This window comes from Sylvia atricapilla, chromosome 8 (assembly GCF_009819655.1).
Source record: "Sylvia atricapilla isolate bSylAtr1 chromosome 8, bSylAtr1.pri, whole genome shotgun sequence".
Taxonomy (NCBI): Eukaryota; Metazoa; Chordata; class Aves; order Passeriformes; family Sylviidae; genus Sylvia; species Sylvia atricapilla.
The window spans coordinates 16,112,309-16,131,789 of NC_089147.1; the positions used below are offsets into that span (position 1 = coordinate 16,112,309).

At 36.1% G+C, this 19,481-nt stretch overlaps 1 protein-coding gene across 7 annotated transcripts in view; it reads left to right on the forward strand.

Annotated features, from left to right (window-relative positions):
- The window catches only part of EXOC6 (exocyst complex component 6), an 89,230-nt gene that overhangs the window by 48,935 nt on the left and 20,814 nt on the right, over positions 1 to 19,481 (forward strand). For 4 of the 7 annotated variants that reach the window (XM_066323821.1, XM_066323825.1, XM_066323823.1 and 1 more), the window contains exons 19-20: positions 7,795 to 7,936; positions 15,862 to 15,935. In XM_066323821.1, coding sequence (XP_066179918.1) covers positions 7,795 to 7,936; positions 15,862 to 15,935 — 216 coding nt within the window. Of the gene's footprint in view, positions 1 to 2,259; positions 2,290 to 7,794; positions 7,937 to 15,861; positions 15,936 to 19,481 lie in introns of all 7 variants that reach the window. The other 3 variants (XM_066323819.1, XM_066323820.1, XM_066323822.1) reach the window with 1 other exon arrangement.

Sequence of the window (19,481 nt, forward strand, 5' to 3'; positions counted from 1 at the left end):
AGGATGTTTTGAGGCTTCAGACTGAAAGAAAAAATTTCTTTGTGTGCACAGCAAGATGTTGAAGTTGCTAGCAGGCTTATCTTGTCTTCTGGTTCTTAGACAGAGCCTGTGATTCTTCGGTCTCCTGTTCTTTTAACTGACTCAAAGACAAAGCCCACCCAAAATGTATCATGTGGTACTGATGTGAATGTGTCATGTGAGGCATATGCTTCTGTGCCAAATCAGTGGAGCGTTTTTTTGATAAAGAATAGCAAGTTTGTTAGATGGTGTAATTCATTGTAACTTAGTATACAAAGCAGTGTGAACAAAGGCACTGCTCCTCAGTGACCATATGCGTATGGCAGTTAAGGGATGTGAAATTTGTAGAGCAGGATGTACAGAAGTCTGTAATGAAAGTATATTGCTAAATGGCTGTTCAGAAATGAGCCACAGACAAAAGGAAGTAATGTGTTAAGTAGGATGCAAAGAAGCAGCTGCGGTTGGTATTAGGACTTAAGAAGTGTGGAAGGTGTAGAATTAGGTGCCTGGGGGTACAAGTCAGCCTTTGGAGAAAGCTAGTTTCTGTAGGGAGGTTATTGTGTAATTTCAAACTCTGGTCTGGTAACAGGCAGCATGTGGAACTCTATGGACAAGTAGTCTGCTGTGGCAAGAGGTTTCTTGTATTTTTTTACTTATCCTGCATTTTGTTCCCTAGTCTATCTTGGCCGACTCTAGAAACATACAGTCCTGTGAACGTTGTGTGAGCTGTGGAGTTTATAAGAAAATGTGTGCACACTATGGTGATTCTAGTTAGATTTGTACTAGTAAGTTATTTTCATTAAGAGAAAATTTATAGTGAAGGTATTTTCCAAGTTTAGCCCAAAAACAGGTTCTATAATTCATTAGAATAGCAAATGCTTTGGAGTGATAAACAAAGCTAGATTTTTCACATGCTATGATTAAGATTTGGAATAGTTTTAGAATTAATTTTCATTAATGAATCATTCCATTAATGTCGTAGTGCCATTTCCATAATAATTTTTTAATGGCTGGCAGAAACACTACACTGCTCAAAATTGTTTATCAGAATCTTTTCTGTAATTAGAAGTCAAATAACAAATTCCTATCACACTGGTCACAATTCTAGTAAGCAAAAGAGAGGGACAAGTAGCGAGGTCTCTTTCTTCTACATTCATGCAACCAGTTGTGTTGGCCACACTAGTTCTTTGTTGTCACACTCCGGGATCACCGACTTTCTCTTTGGTATTGTTTCAAACGCTAGTGTGCCTGTGGAAGTGTTACGTGTTCTTTAACAAATTTTTTTGTTGCAGTCATTGGCTTCCTGTCATTAGAATCTTGTTTTATTTTCACTGTATGTATAATGCTGTGTAAGTGCACAGGAGTGTGTCTCCCTTTGTGCTTTCCTGTGGGGCTATACTGAAGTATTTCTGTACCAATGCAGGCATAACTTTCCAAAAATGCATCTTACGTTGTATATCTGTTTTATGCAATTTGTATTATTTTCACTGGAATATTAGAGCTCTAAATCAGGTAGACCATGAACTGTACTGAATCTGCACACAAAGTGACCTAAGTTAGTTGGGGTTTGAGATCTCTGTTGAATCATTGGAAATGTCTTGTGTCTCCAAAGCTTTTTTCCCCTCTCAAGTTTTGCGTGTTAGTTTTCCCCTCTGTGTTTCCTGTAATTAAAAAGCAATTTTGGAAAAGTAAACAGCTTTCTTCCACCCTGCAGTTGCATGGACATAAGTTTTATGTTAAAATTTATTAACGGGTTGTGTTATATTTAGATTCTTTTAAGTCTTGTTTGAACAATGTATGTTAATAACATACAGATAGCCTCTGTAAGCCATAATGGTGAACATGGCATTTATTTTTTACCCTAAGTCTTTTGGAGTGAATGCTTCCTTGTAATGAAAAGTTTCTGGAAAGGCATTTCAATGGACACTGTATTTGAAGTTTGCTACTTTGATATTTTGGCATCCAGTTCCTTATTAAAGAAAAACATATTATTGCTGAATTAGTATTATTTAAGTTATAATCTCTTTGTTACACCTCATCAGAATACTATATGAGTTTAGAGGTTTAAAAAAAATATATTATTATGTAGGTATATAGGTATAATTGTTCTTTTTGTAAGCTTTTTCTTATCTTTTATTGCTACCAATTTTTTTTATTCTTTTTTTTTTTTTTTTTTTTTTTTGAAGTTGACAGTACATCTTAATTTTTTTGTTTTGATTGCCTTACTGGTTTCCTTCTCAGCATAACAACAATGACCATGCAGCTATGTCGGTAAGTAGATGCAAGATGAAGAAAAAAAGCATGTGAACAGAAAAACTATTAACTGCCTGCAGGCTTATTGCTTCAATTTTTAATCATTTAATAAAAAGACCCTTTCTGTTTTGTTGATAACTTGCTGTGTACCTTGTGTGGATGCATGCAGGGATCAGGTTAATGACTAACATTGGGCTTTCATAGACTGGGACAGACAGCAGGAGTCCTAAATACCTTGCAGAAGGTTGATGGGGTGTGCCTTGCATCCCAAATGAGGTAATTTAGAGACTGAGACCTCTTGCAAGAGAGGTCAGGTATCAAAATACAGCTGTGAGGCATGCATACAGAATTAGGATAGAGTGATAGAGCTGAATAAAGAATCAATGAAAGTTCCATCGTTCCTCTGATACATTTGTCAGGGGTCAAGGGAATGTGTGTTCTGGTGTTAGTTTTTTGCTTCTTAAAAATTTTTTTAAGAAGCTGCTGAATTGTATTTAAGAATTCTCCCATCCCCTCATTATTTTCAGGTTGTAATTTTTTTCATATGAGAAATTTATTTTGATTTGGTATAAGCGTTGCTGTGATAATGAAAGTGATGAGGTTAATATTAATAAAATTATTAAAACCTGGAGAATGGATCTAGCAGTTGTTAGGAGCCTAGAGCACAAGTTACAAGTGGAGGTGTAGGGAGGTGGAGTGTTTAGTCTGTGAAAGAGAAGGCTGAGGAAAGATCCAGTGGCAGCCTACAGCCTCTTGGAGGGCAAATACAAAACTGATGGAGCCAAACTTCTTGGTTGGACTGACAAATTCAGATGTGGCTATGGTCACAGGTAGAGGCTTGGAAGGTGGAGCTTTGATATGAGGGGAAAGGTGTGCTTGAAGGGTAGTGCAGCATTGAAGGAGATTGCACAAAGAGGCTGCTGAATTCCCATCCTCAGTTACCTTAAAGGGTGCACAGAAAAAAAGGTCAATGGACTTGAAACAGTGCTGGCAACAGTGCTCCAAGTGGAAGGTTTGACTTAGATGACAATGGTGGTTTGTTCCAGTCAACACTTCCATCATTTGAATGCTCAGCATCAGCATCCTGGTGAACTGTCAAGCCAATAGGTGTCATGAGCTCTGTGTTTTGTGTAGAAATATTCCCTGTTAGTATTGTATAGGTCTTAGGCTGCTGGTTATTTCATGAAGGACTAACAGAGATTCAGCAATGTGGAACACATGGAAAGCCGTGAACTTTTTAATGGTTCTTTTTTCTGAATTCACAAGATTTTAGTCTTTGAAGATTATGTTTATGTCCCATGTTAAATTAATCTTGCAGTTTATAGTGCCATTAGATGCTTTGAATCAAAAAGCAAATTAAAATTTCATTATGCAGCCATTATTAATCTCATGAAATAAATTGGATGATCGAATTTATTATTAAGGTGCTAACATTTTTATTTTGAGGAGTTAGGGAAAAATGTTACCTTGTGTTTTCAGATTTATTAACTGGAAATTATAGTGGGTCCATATGTAAGTGGTTTTAATCTAAATTTAGAATTAGCTGAAATTTTATTCTAGATATGTGCCTTGTCAATATAAAGTTGGAAAAGAGTGGCCATTGAAAAGAGACTGTTGCAAATTACTTTCAATTAGGTATTTTTCATTGTTTCAGTAGCATTTGGGGCAGACACTGGAAGTAAAATTGTTTCTTAAAAATTCCACTCATGTTTTTAGTATACTTGTATTCTATCAATAGTTCAAAAGTTGGGGTTTTAACCTTGAGTGATAAAATTTGTATGTCTAATGTATTTGCATTTTCATAAAGAATAACATTAGGTTATTTCATATTGCTAAATTAATTCTTCACCTTAGCAACTTAGATTTAACAGATAAGTTTTGTTATTTTCTTTTTATGCTGAGGATGGCAGTTTGTGTTATTTTATTGTTTCTGTGATTGGCAGCAAAAGCCTCGTTTCACAGCTTGCAGTGAGGGTGAAGGGGTGGTGATTTTCTGCAGCTATATTCAAAAACTGTCAATCAACAGCCTCCACAGGCTACTTAGAGAATGGGTTTTCTTACTGACTTCTGCAACTGCTGCTTCATGCTGTCTTTGATTGGCACAGCCTGGCAGGGAGGATGGATGAATCTGTCACTGGCTGGTTAATTGTGTTGCTGGTCTCAGCCTGACATCAGGTCTTTGACTCCTAAGTGGCTCAATACAAAACAAATTAGCAGATTGTAGTCATATTTCTCATTCTATATGCTTTGACTTTGTTGAATGCAGTCCATAAATCATATTGACTGACACCATAGTGAATGATGAAAGCTGCTTTTGAGACAGCTAGCATGGGTTTTAGAAAGCAGCACTGCGAAGGTGCCGTGGAAGGATGCATATGGCTGACCCTCTGGGAATTTCCTAGGAGCCAAATGTCTCTTTACTACAATTGTTCTTAGGAGAAAAGCTTTTGGGTCCTATAAAAAAGGATTTAATATGTCAGCAGATTCTCTTTACAAGCTCCTTTGAAATATAAGAAGTTTGTCTAAGGGTTTTCTCTTTTTACAAACTTGTATTTCAGCAAAATGTGAAGGCTGGGTGAAAACACAGTTGCCTTTAACACTGTTAGCAGGTGTTTTTGCGTATAGAATAGGGTCCTTGTTTTCTAAACTTTACACTGATTGAGTGGAAGAATAGGTTTTGTAGATAGGAGCAATTAGCATAGGCACAGCAGAGACAATAGTAGTGTCTCCAAATGGCAGGCAACTGGGGCGAATGTGAGAAGCCTGCTGAATCTCTGCGTGCTGTTGAATATAGGTATTTAATTGCTAGATAACCATGGCCACCCCCACTCCCTTAAATAATAATAGTAATTTAAAAAAGCAAAGTTAACAAACATCAAGACTGTTTTAAAATTAACTGACATTCGTTCAATCCTGAAAAATAAATGTTATTGCTATCTTCACAAATCCTTGTATTTCCTCTTCAGAATGCTTTATGAAAAATTGGCAAAGAATTGATGATATGGTAAAGGTAAATTTGGAGATGAATTTTTAACTAGATCCTATTTTTCAAACGCAAATGTTAATTTCATTCTTTTCTGGGTATCATGCATCCAGTGTATTTTGAACTGGAAAGCACTGAATTTTGAAGAGGATAACAGTATAGTTCACATTTCTCTTACCTGAAATTCAGCATTTTGCTAGATATTCATAGCTTTATTTTTTTCTCTAAATTTGAGAATATTATGTGATTTTTATCAACTGTATATACTAAACTTGTAGTATTTGTTGATGTGTCATTTGAACAATAAGCCTGTAGTTCAAGTTACATAGTTGGAAATAATTAATATGTTAGGATGTTTCCATTCTATGAAACTTTAAAACCAACATTAAATGTACATTAAAAGTCGGAATGGCTTTAGCTGTGTCATTTCTGTATTGTAACCATTATCTTGTGCTCCAGTACTATTGATATTTGCCAGATTATAACAATTAACTACACATGCTTGTTAGAAATATAAAATTCTGTCATTTATTGAAGATAACAGAGGAGTACACATTGTTTCCATATGAAAAAAACTGAATGTTAAAGTTTTTCATGACAACCTATTAATCTGGATGAACTTTTATTACATTATAGTGGCAGCATAAATAGGACATGGAGCTGATTTGATGGAGCAGTACATTAGACAGAGATGCACTAGTTGTTCCATTAAATCAAAATGACATTTCCATTAAGTATTTCAAACGCACTACACTGTAATTACATGAACTGTGGCCCATTTAGTCCCCTTCTCACCTCCCTTTTTCCTTCCTTTTTTGCCTATTCTTTTTTTTTTTTTCTTGTTTCCCCATTCATATTGATATTGTTCTGCTTGGGGAATAGAGCCGCATGTCTCCCAGTATAATTGCTGTTGGGTTTGGGAGACTTTAAAGCATGCTGTTCTTGCATTGTTTCTTACATTCTTTGTTGTCAGTTCATCTATTTTGCTCAAATATGTTATTTGGTTTTCTGAGATTTTCAATTAAGAAACTGACATGTCATTTTAGATAAAAAGCTCCTTACAGTTCCAGGTGTCCTAATGGCTAAAAGAGAATTAGCAATAGCCATTTAATGTTTCAGTGTAAACGTGAGGAGAGTTGAAGGCTTTCCATTGTATTCACTGTATTTTATTACCTTTTAACAAATAATGGATTTTTAAAGCATGAAGTATTTGGGGCCAAATTTGCTTTCTGTTATGAAAATTTCCTGCACATGAAAATTCAATCATCTTAGCAAGTTGACTTATTAAGGATAAGATCTGGCTCTTCAGATGCTGGATCCGAACTTTGCAAACTTTTTGGGACAGTGAGCTGTCCATTACAGTTGTTCATTACTTATGTGTGTTTCTGGGAGCCAACAGTGAACTGATCAACCTGACTTTGCAGAAAACAGCTGGGGAGCCATTACCTTAGAGAAACAGGAGACATCACTGTACTGATGGACAGCAGTAAAACAACAGTGCTGTGTGCTCCAGTAGCTGTTATTATTTTGATTTCTTTTGTGTAAATGTGTTGCTATCTTTGTTTCAATATCATTGTAATGTACACATCAGTTGAAAGGAGTGATTTCAGTACATTAAACTACAGAGATTCAGGTAGTTTCATTTAACCTCCAAGATCACTTTGTTTTAAAAGATGGCAGTGCTGTGAATAGGATGGTGCCACCTGGTTTGGTATCTGGTCTCAAGTGGTTTTCTTAACTTTAAGGTAGAATTCTGTTATCTTTAAATTTTTCTATACTAAATTTTAAATAAGTTATTCAGGTTAATGTCTGACTGTGTTTTGGTTTTTGATCTCATGTTGGGAAAATTACCTCAGTTACATGTAGATGATACAGAGCAATATTGCCAGCTAGACTGTGATTGAGAAATTATTTCTATTTTGTACAGCAGAGGGCTACATTTCATTTTGTAAGTGGTTGATCCACAGCACCAATTTATTAAGCACCTGAGATGAGGGATAAGCTTGATTTTTTAAAATAATTTAGCAACAAACTTTGAGATGGAATCTGAGCAGTTAAACTACCAGCAATTAGCATAAGCTCTTATGAGAAATGCCCCAACCAATTGCAATCATTTTGGTTTATTTAAAGTTGAGGGGTTTTTAAATTTGCTATTGTTAAAAATATGCAGCATGTTGATTTTCATTACATTCTTGCTTTCATTCTGTTTGGGTTAAAAATATTTAAATAACTCCACAAAGCTGTTCATATGCTTCAGCAGCTTTAATTGTCATTGTGTTGGAAATGTCCTTGTATTCATGAAGACTGTTGGATTGCTGGAAGAAATATCAATAATTGCTTTCACATCTATTTAATGTTCTCTGGTCTAATAGAAACAAATCTAATAGGTCAAAGAAATAACAGGAAGTGTTTTTCTCTCCTTTTAATGTAAATTTTGTATAATTAAGACTTAGAATGTATATTAAAATCAAATCAAATTAGCAGTTCTTTAGTGGCATATCATTTATTTCTCTTGTAAAACTTGTTACTTTTTCTACTAGGGAAAAGTGGCCCAGACAGCTTGCATGTCAGCCTGCCAGCATCTTTCAATGTCCCTAATGCAGATGCTACTGGACAGTGAATTGAAACAAATAAGCATGGGAGCAATTCAGCAGTTTAATTTAGATGTGATACAGTGTGAATGTAAGTATGTATTCCCATCTGTATTGGTCTTAACATTAAGTGATCTTTTTCCATAATCTACTAAAACTTTGTCTTTTATTAAAAAAATAATTTTACAGTACATCTTCTTGTAAAAGTATTTATGAGTAAGTATGTTGGCATTCCTGGGAATTTTTTTTAATGTAACTTTTCTTTTAATTTAAATATCTAAATTGAAACATGCATTGTTGTTACTCCTAATGTGATCATAATCACTATACCCAGTAAAGATTTAGTTTAGTACAAAACTGCCCAAAACGACTACATAAATATTATGTTTTAATGGTTAAGGAAAAAGGTCAAATGTCTATGAAATTTTAATGTTTCCTCTTGAGTTCATCTATTATGATACAATTTTAAATATGCTGTGTACATAGGGTTTCCTCATTCCTAGAACTGCTGCTGCCTTACTGTGCAGGATAATAGTACTCACTTAGTAAACATCTGATGTTGTTTTATTGTCACCGTTTAAAACACGGCATCAGAATTTTTATAAACTGGTTCAATACAGCACTGAAGGCAAGATTAATTACCTCATGTTTTGCATGGAGTTCATGGCTCAGGGTGAGCTGTTAATCTGTAGGAAGGAAGTTCCATGAATAGGTGTTAGGACTAGTTTTATAGTTGATGACTGAGATACAGTGGAAAGGCTCACAAGAGGTTTTTTTCAATGTGTATTTTCAGATTCTCTGCTCTGCTTTTTTTTTTTTTTTTTTTTTTTTTTTTTTTTTTTTTTTTTCCCAAAGTATCTTTCCTGTTATGTGTTTGAAACATAAGTCTCAATGATTTTGGTGACAGCTGTAAAATGGGGCAGTTATACAAGTCATATCCTGAGGCTTTTAGTTTGGATACATGAAAAAAAATTGATGACTACCCCATTAGAAGCCACCTGTGGGAAACTGAAAATTTAATTTCAAGCAATTTGGTTAGCATCACAAAAGGTTCTTGTGAGAGTCCAGAGACAGACTTGAGCAACATTTTTGACATTTTAACCATATACTTGTCTTTCCTTCTCCTGCCTTATTTGTTACATTCCAGCGCTGAACTCAGTAACAAGTAAAGCAGGCATCATTTTGACAATCCCTCACTGTCCAGCCTTAAAGCCTTTCAGCACATGGAACAAACTGACAGGACTACCAGGGTCAAACTGATAGAATATTTGTGATTGGGACATTAAAATTCCGTGATTGTGCAGGTTAACCAAACAGATAATGGCTTGACTTTTCTTACTTTCAGTATGCTTGATGTTGCAAATTTAATAATGTACTTTTCAGGTAGGTACATAGGAGTATGTTTGTGCATTTGTGTAGTTTCCTAGATGTAAAAAAGATACCAATTGTTAAAAGAGAGATTATACAGTATTCATAATACTGACATCATAATCACTCATCTAAGCAGGCTGAATTCATGCAACCACTAAACCATTATGTGCCTTCTGAACAAATAGTGTAACACTGAAGAAAACTTGTGCATTACACTATTATTCTATTTCTAATATTTAAAATATCAGCTGTGAACAACACAGTACTTCACTACTCTCTGTAGGTTAGCAATGCCCTGTTTCACCCTGGGATTTCTAGCAGTACAGGGAGTAAAATGCGTCTTGCCAGTGACTTGCACAGTACAAACAACATTTTCGTGGTGAAGAAGGGAGAAATTCCTCTGTTTCCAGCTGTCATCTGGTCTTTGAGTTGTTTTCAGACCTTTTTCTTCTCAGGCAAAGGCTGCTATGTGCCCTGATTAGTGTCATCCTAATTGCTATTACCATTCTGTCTACCATCTTTGGTTGATGCACAGCAGAAACTTTAATCAGTGAAGAAATCTTAATAGAGTTTTATTTAATCTAAAATTATAACATTTCATTATTTTAAAATAATGAAATAATATAACTGTAAGATGACATGGTTTTCATATGTAGCTGTCATTCTGAGTATATGGCATGGACAGGACATACCAAAACTTTGAACAAAATAAGAAAGTTTCAGAAAGCTAGTAATTTCAAAACTGAAAAATACATTCTTCCACCACTGTGTAATTTCTAGCATGGGCTGAACAAGTGTAAATAGAATGAACTTTATTTCTTCCTTTTTGAAAAGCTTTTAAAGCATGCTAGAAAAAATACCTGGTTTTGTACAGAAACAAAACTACTCCCTTTGAGTAGTTTAAATATAATTATGGAAGCTTGTCAGAATAGTGTGTTGCAACAAACCACATTTGCAGTCTATGGAATAAAGGAGTGACACAAGATTTTGCTCAGACTGCTTTGCTGATGTGGTTTCATTCATAAGGTCCATCACAGGCACATTCCAGGCTTCACTGTGATGCCTGTGATTTATGTTCTTGCTCATCACCCTCCCCCAGCTTTATTCTTTGATGCTTTGGGATTAATGGATACGACAGTGACATTTCAATTAGTGCTTAGAGTGTGCAAATAATTCACAACTGTTGGGAGTTTTCTACTGTATTGTATTAATGGATTTGACATTTTACTTACAATAGCGTATACTCAGATGAATTTTGAACTAAGAATTTAGATGAGATGTAGAAAGTTATTAATATCTGAAGGTAAATGTTTAAAATTTCTTGCCAATATTGGAGAAATTTTTTTCTGGTGTTTAACATTATAATTTTATTCTTTCTAAAATAAGCTGGAGAGATCTAAATAAAATCAGAAAAATGCGATAACTTACTAGTTTTTTTCTTTTCTTTTAAAAGACAATCAACAGTCCAAACAACAGTCCAGCAATCTGTTAAAGTCAGTAAGTGCTCTTCTTAGTGGCAAAGGATAGGTAGAGTGATAAGTGAACTTCCAAGAAAGGAGGGTGGAAGGGAAAGAAGTGGTCTGGTGGTGAGCTGAGATTTTTGTTATCTGCACTCAATTTTCATACAGTGGAGTACCTATAATAGTTAACTTAAAAAGCGGAGTGGAAAATCTGGAAATACCTGATATTTTTGCTCAACAGTAATAGCATCAAGTGGTCTTATTTCATGATTTGTCAGGGAAAACAAGAAATAAAGAAGTAATCATCATCTTGCTCTTCTTCTAGCATATTTTTTGTTTCCTTCCAAACATTGCAAAAGATTTCAGTTTGTTCTGTTCTAATCAAAGTATTTCTCTACTTCCTCTGCAAATTTTATAACCTAGAGCAGTGTTTTACCCCTGTATTTCATACCATTCTTTCTTAGTGGTTATTTTCACTAGGATGATTGAGATTCCTGAAGCACTGTTTACAAAATAGAATATACTAAGTCCCATTGAATAAAATCCAAAAGCAGTCTTTTGCTTGAATATTATGTTTTGCTTCCCCAAGGAAGGAAATGGGTTGAGAAGAGGGTGTTTGCTATTTCTTGAAGATGAAATTCAAATGTGGGTTACTGTGTATCACTTTACAGGAAGAAAGGTATACATAATAAAAAATGAGCTTTTCAGATACACATCCAGATCTACTTAGTTTATGTCAGCTTCTTATTAAAGAATTAGAATTTGTCTGACGTTGTAATTGTTGAAGAGCTAAATGTTTTAGGGTTTTTAATGTGTTTTAAAGTGTATGACTTGTGAGGCAGGATTAGTTAACGGAATGAAATATGGGTGCAGATTGGAAAGGGTGAAAAGGTTTTGGGTCTTGCCTGTAAACAAGCAAGGCTTAGTGGAGAGATGCAGCTTCCTGGCAGTCCCTCCTTTCACTCACCGCGTGGACAGTGGCAGTGTCCAAGAGCAAGTGACATTCTGACCAAAGTGTCCTCTGCTGAGCACACACAAAAATAGTCTCCAGGTGGGCATGCCTGAAGCTGAGGAACCCAGATCCTGTTTCTCCTGGAAAAGGCACTGTGTTCTTCTCTGGAGGCCCCTTGCTTTACCTGCCTCCTCTGCCGTCTGGGCAGTCAGGTTAACTCCCCTCGCTGAGGGCCATCCTTCATCTGCCGCTCACATATGGCAGGGAGAGGAAGTGCAAGACCTTGCTGGCACTGGGGGCTGCTGCCTGGCCAGCTGGCAGCTCCCTCAGCAAGGCTCCCTCCAGCCGTGTTTGAACAGCTGGAGCATCCAACAGGGCTGCAAAGTGGCTGAGGCAGCTGAGATAGTCACCTGATTCTCTGCTCTTCCTTTAAAAATACTTCCCTAGCTTTGCTGTCCTGCCTGTGAATCAGTGCTGTGAGACTGAAGTTAAACTGTCCTTATCTAGCTTTTGATTAAAAGTCTGGACTCTGGTTTTTAATTTCTTCCACGGCAAAACTATTTGTCAAGAATTAGGTACTAAATTCCCAGACCGACGGAGAGGCACAACCAGATGATGTCTAAAAAATGGGATTTTGAGACAATAAAATTAAGAAACCTGTTAATAAATCAAGAATTATGTAGAAATTCAATGCAATTTATGGTTAAAGATGTCTTAAATCCATTTAGTAGATACAGACTTTATCTTAAGATCTGCATTAATACGTGCATATATACATGTAAATTCTCCTATATCCTATAATTATAAGATCAAATTAAAATTAAAAAAAATGGACTGAAGTAATCTTTGCAACATTTATATTCACCGTTATAATTTATTTGTTACCTCCCAGCCTATTTTTGTATTACCACATATTTGTTTCATTTGATCCTATCTTATTTATATTCTTAAACTGCTTGTTTATGGAAGTATGTTGAGATTGTACGTATTGAGGACCCATACTGTTCTTGTTCTATATACACAGTATCAGTGAAGCAGAGGAAGAGAAGATGTTAACAAAAACCTCGTGAATACCAGATTCATAGAATGTATATTTTCAGATGATTTTTCCAAACATCTGATTTTTTGGTTCAAACTGCCGAAGAGCCAGTTGTTTGCCCCTAAGAGTGACAGATCAATAGCAATCTTTGCATTTCATTCTCCTATATTATAGAATTCCAGAATGCTTTTATGCACATTAAGTCAAACAAGTCCCCTACCCCTGCAAATCCACTTTAAGCCTAGAATGATTGTAGGGGGTGAACATATTAAAAGATGTATATATGACAGTGTTTCATTACTATCTAGAAAAGGGCTCTTAGGACAAAGACATTAAGAATGTTAATCCTGTTCTTATATCTTCCTAATATGCTGTGCAGTAGAAAATATTTAATTAGCTTTGTAAAATTGTTAGCAAAACTTAAAAGCTTGGTGCTTAGGGCGGAGGGGGAACTGTCTGACTGTTACCATAAGTAGATTATCTTTTTGCCCTCTGAACTCATGAAATTATAATAATGAAACAAATTCTATTGTAGTCGCCTGTCAGAGTGTTCCAAATGTGAGAATAAATGTTTGTACTATAATGTTGTCCCTAATGTTGTAAATGCATTCATAATATAAACTGTAGTTTAAGAGAACAAAGCTTATACAACAGTTAGATTTGGTACATTGTGTACTTCTTGTTCTATAGCTGCAATACTAGTAGGTATTACATAGAGAAACAAAATTATTCTGCATTATTTAAGGCATTAGGATAATTTCCAAACTCCCTTTGCCTGATGAGCACAGAAAAGATGCAAATATTTGCCCTATGGCATGTAAGAGTATTCTGCTGTAGGAAGGTATCTCCCTAAGTATAAAGTGCCAAAAGCTAGCTGAAAAGACTTTCTGAAGGTCACACTTTTCAGTTATATTTACTTTTCAATTCTGTAACCTTTTTTTGCCCTTGGTCTTCTTTCTCCTGGTGCTGGCTACAATTCTGGAGTGGCTGTAAGGGCTGAGATCCTGGTGGGAGAGACTAGTTGCAGTGTACTGTGTATGAACAGAAAGTTAGGATCAGATCAGATGATCTGATGGGCCTTACCTTTCTGGTTTAAGGGGTGTAGAAAAGATCCCTTCTGACCATCATGTGTATCCTCCTTATGGATGTGCTGCCATGGCTCACGGCTCGTGTATCTCTTCTCATCTGTTTGCTGTGGAGCTTTGCTTAGGATTCCCTGCTGGACTGGGGTGTTCCATTTTAAACTCTGGGTTTGGCTGACCTCAGAGCCCAGCTGTCCTTAAGAAAGGATGTTCCTAGTGACCATGAAATACCTCCAGAAAACAGCCATGTAGACACATAGGCCTTTAGCCTAGGTTGTTCAGAAGGGTGCCTAAGCTTCCTAGGCTTAGGCATCTTTGTAATTCTGCAGGTTGGTGGTTGTACAGGCTGATTTGTCTTTGCTGATGTAAAAAGTTTATTATGAGAAAACTCATCTTATAAAATACTGTGTAAGGTATGTTTTTCTACTGTTTTGTTTTAGCTTTCTTTTTTCTTTTTTAAAGGCATGTTTGTGGTCAATTAAAATTTCCTGAAAACACCTCTAGAAAGTTGGTGTTATTTGTAAAGCAGGAAGACCAGACAGTTTAAAATTCACCCTTGAAGACAGTAATCAGTGAGCATTTGCCAATGTTACCAGTACTTGTATGTGACATCACTTCTCTGTGACATCATGGTGGTCTTCCTAAGGCATTTGATTGCTATTTTTTTGTTTCTTTAGTTGATAAAGAATAAAGTTGTATTGCAGTTGAATTCATTCTCCTATTACATGACTCTCATAAAATAACTTTTGCACTAGTGTAATACAAGTAATAAATTCTGCTTCTACTGTTAAAGCTGCTACTCTAATACTATATCCATCTATTACTAAGCTATTTTTAAGTATTCTGAGATGGTCCTAGTACCATGTGTCTAGTACCAATGGTTCTTGTACCATTTAAGTAAGAGTCTTTATCTAAAGACTCTTTAGATATGTGTTCCATATAGTCATTTTGAGACTTGTGAAATAGTCAATCTGAATTCATTAGTCTGCTCTAAGTGAAAACTACATTCAGAAGTAAATGTTCAAGGCCATTATTTTACCATCATGATTGCTCAGACACCAGTGGTTTTCTGGATTTTACCTCCACAGAATCCACTTCTTCTAACTAGCCATTTAAAACAATATATTAGAGATTTCTTATTACTGTTAGTATTAGGAACGGTAGAGTTTAGCAGGTCTGGAAATTGGATCCATATGTTTTGTTTCCTTTACCATTGAATGACCTGTTTCTCAAACTTGGAAAAAAATATTACCTTTCACTGCCTCAGATAGTGCTTCTCTAAAGCCGTTGCAGTAGTATCTACTTTGTTTTGTTGGGAGCTCTACCTGAGTGGCATAAGAAAAATACTCTTTTAAATTCTTTTAAAATAATTTATCTAGCCTGAGTGAGGATGTGAGGCAGTCGTTGTTAGTCTTTGTTATTAACTTGTAACTGGGAACAAAAAGTGTATTTATTTTTAACAACTACTGATCTTTTCCTGATTTAAATAAATAGCTGACTTTCTTCCACTTATCATGTTGCCATTTTTTGTATTATGAATATATTTTTGCCTGCCAATTCTGACAGCCAGTTTTGGGTTCAAATGAGTAGAAGTTTATTACTGATAAGCAGACTGAAAGACATGAGCAGGCATTTCAGCTCATGGCACATAGGGCTTTCTACCTGTTGTCTACCCATAAAGCTAACTCCCACCTTAGTGTTTGTTTTTTAATGCTCTTTGGCTGGAGGTGGAGGTTTTACAGCATGGATGCTGTAACAAAGGCAGATGTTTGAAAATACAGTGACAGCTATGGAATTGGTATTATTTTGAAATTCTTCAGTAATCATGCACCTCAGGGTAAAAAATATCTTGGTTTCTGTGGTCATAATATTACTAATGGGTTAGAATTTAAGCAAAATTTCTAATAATTCTCATAAAAATATTAATATTTAGGATTATTGGAAAAACTGTGAAAAGGTTGTTTTTTGGTTTGTTTGGGTTTAATCATTGTGAGTTATTAAACTATTCATGTGAAACTATGCTACCTAGCATTTATATTGCATAGAGCTTGACTTTTCTATTAGATTAAAAAAAATTCTACATCCGTAATATTTTAACCTTTTTTTTTGCAGTGTTTGCTAGTTCTGAGCCTGTGCCAGGATTCCAGGGAGACACCCTGCAGTTAGCTTTCATCGACCTCAGACAAGTAAGACACTAGTTGGTGTTTTTTATCCTACTAATTTCCCCTTCTGACCAATGCTGAAGTTATTAAATTCAAGAACCTTTCATGTTTTTGCATTCCCATGTAATTAGTTGTGAAAAGCAGTTATTTGAAGTGTTGTTAGAGGCACTATTCCCTGTAATGTAGCCTAAAACTGTTTCTCCCGTGTGTGGTTAGGGGGCACTGTGCTACTGGTAGTAATGTTACAGGAATATTGGATTGAATTTTGGTCCTGACAATTTTGTGAAGATCCTGTGACACCTTTTTGCAAGAGAGTACGTGTTATGCTGGTGTGTGCTGGTCTGATTTCATTCTGAGCATTTGCTCCTGTCTACAAAACTGCTCCCTGGATAGCAGAATCAGGCATCATATTATTTCACATTTCCTTTCCTGAATTTGTTACGTGGAATTCTCTTGAACTGTTGGAAAGCAGCTTTATTCCAACTGGATAACCTTTATTCTACATAAAATTTAATATAATTTAATTTTAAATGCTGTAATATTGGAAGGACTTTTCCACAGATCTTGCCAAAAGGAAGGTTTTCCCAGACTAAAATCTACTAAGATCTTTGTAAATTTGGACATTATAACCACCATAACAAATGATCTTCAAAACCTTTTCACACTTGAAATTACCTTTTAAAAAGGATTTATTATTTCACAAAATTGTAAGTATCATTTAAATAGTGAAATGAATCATGAACTGCACATGGAGGATCTGTAGCCTTCTGCAGATGTTGATGAGCCTATCAAAGTCATTAAAAAAAAGAAAAAGTAGAAAAAATTCTATACCAAATTATCTATATAGTAAGATTATTTTTGCTTTTAGTAATTTAGTATGTTTTTCACAGCAAGGTTATTAAAGGGCAATTCAGAAGGGAAGATTCTTGAGGCAAAAGTATTCAGACTTCTCCTGGTAATTAGAAAGGACTTCATTAAACTGTCTTTTTGAGTGAAAAAGTTAAAAGCTAGGGTTCTCTGTAATGTTCCCACAGTAATATAATGATGGACAATATCTACAGGGGGATAAATGTATACTATGTGAGAAGGATTATGGCTGCAAGATTTGTTCATGCCACAAGTCTTGCCTTGATTACAGCCTTCCCCTTTTGGCCTTTTGGATTCTTTTTAGCTCTCTTCTTATTGTCAGTGTTAAAAGAGACTAAATATCTTCCAATTTGTACTTAGATCATTTCAGTTGAAAGGAAAGGATGTTGAGATTTTGGCACTATTTCTGTCATTCACCTAAGTGGACTCCTTGCAGAAGCTACATTTTTTTCAAGGGAAAACATGATTTCCAGCTATGCAAGAGGGCAGAGTTTGTACTTACTTGCTGCAGGAAATAAAGGTGTTGTTATGTTTTAAGCACTAACTGGGGAGTATGTCACTTAAATAGGTATTATGTTGTTTATGATAGCTCTTAGCTTATTTTAGCAACTTATATTTAGAATTCTCTCAGGCATTTTGTAGAGAATTCTCTGTATGTCATGTGAATTTAATTGACTTAATATACTTTATAAACAGGAAAAGTTTGGGCACCTCTCTTATTGGGTTGCAACTGGAGCTTGCAGATGTAGGACAGTTCTAGCATGTTTGGTTTGGTTTTTACCGTATTTTTGTGTGCATCACCAAAAGGTATTGGAGACACGCATCAAAAACTTCTACCATTTACTAAGAATTCTCAGTGCTTTCCCTCTTCTCCTTATTTGTGATCCATTTCTGTCTTAATAGGGTAGATGACAGTTCTTTTCAAGAATACTTAGAAAGGCAACAGAGCCTTTTTCAGAAGGTTCTTATAAAAGGTCATGCTTCTGTTTTTTAGTTTGAATTTGATACTTCTTCATGAATTGCAGGATATGAAAGATAAGGAAGTAGGTCCAGTGGTCAGGTTTTACCTGCCCACCCGGACTGTGCCCTGAGGTCAAACTCCTGATATTGGCTGTTTGGTACAGAGGAGCTGATGACAGGTAGGGGCTGATACAAGGGGGAAAGCTTGAACCATATCAAAGCTAAAAGGCAGGAGATTTGGGACTCGGTGAGAGACTGTAGCTAAAAGATGGATCAGCAGGATTGCCCTCTTCTTAAAAAGCAGCTGACCTGCAAGGGAAAAGACTTTATCGTCCTGCCAATCACATGGTTGCTAATGGAAGCCAGTTATCTCAACAACAGCTACTCACTCTGTGCTGTACTACTGCAATGTGTGAGATTAATGAGGATTGAGCAGTAGGATATTATAGCACGTTTTACTAATGAAGTAAAACCACTTACAGGGAGCCAGCTTGGAAGACAGGGAGAGGAGCTACACTTGAATGATTACCATGTAGGGAGGAATAGCTTTGAAAAGCATTGCCATAAGTATTTTCAACCTAACAGTTCTTGATCCTCTGTCTTCCCTGAGAACAATGTGTAGGCAGTGTATTGTCCCCAGCAAGCCTACTTTCCTTCTTTCTTCCATAGACCTAGAAGAGCAAACAGAAACAGCTGGCATGAGAAAGAGTTGTGTCTAAGAAGACAACAGTAGTTAGTAGCAGGAAGCTCTAAGGGGACAGAGATCACAAAGGAGCAAGCACTCCCCAATGTCTGGTTTGAGCCACCTCTGTCTCTTTATATTATTCTCCACTTGGGCTTTTGGCATACTTAACATATTTTTTAAAGATCTTTGTAATCTGAAGAAACCCTGGTCAGTATTTTTGTGCTATTTCCATAACCACAGTGTCTCAGCATCTTACACAGATTACTTGGTGGGGTTAGCTGATCGCACTTGGTCATCTAGAAAGGAACTTGCAGCTCCAGCTAGTTTAGCAGGTAGAAAATTAGGGCAGATTCATGGTTCTGTGCAGCTGCAGTGATTGTGTCATGCCTTATGCCGCTTGTCTTAGCATATGACCTGAGGTCACACCTATGTGCACCCTTTGACCCCACTTAAAGCCATTGAGGGGCCATCTCAGCAAGGCAATTATCAAAGTGGCATGTGCTGCTTTACAGAGACTGGTCTCTGGCATCTTGTGAAGGTGACCCAGCTCTCCTGCAACTTGCATTGCTCTCTGACAATCATTTCTTGCTACTGTCTGTACAGGGAACCTGGGTAAATAGTGAAGTGGTCCAAAGTGAGAGGGAATAAACTTTGGGGATTTTGCTACCAATTCGCAGGTCTTAGGTCAATTGGAATTAACCTTCTAAAGTAAACAGGTTTTAGTTTGTCTGACTTGAATTGTCTCTGAGGAAGCACAGCCTCTGACATGAATAAATTTTTTTTCCTGGTTATGATCTGTTCTTCAGTGCCTAAAAAATAGGGTTACAGTTTTGAAACGTGAGGCAATTTCTTGTATGTTCTGTACACTTGCATACTGTGTGTATGTAAGATAAGACATGAATATTGTAATTTTTTTTATTCTTTGGAGAGCCAGTGTAGTATGGAGTGGACAAGACCAATAACCTTGTGGTAGGCTGAGGGTTCAGCACTTGCTGTCCTAGGCCAAGTGTCCTGATTCTTAACCAAGCGGGTGCTAACAAATACCTATTCTTGAAATA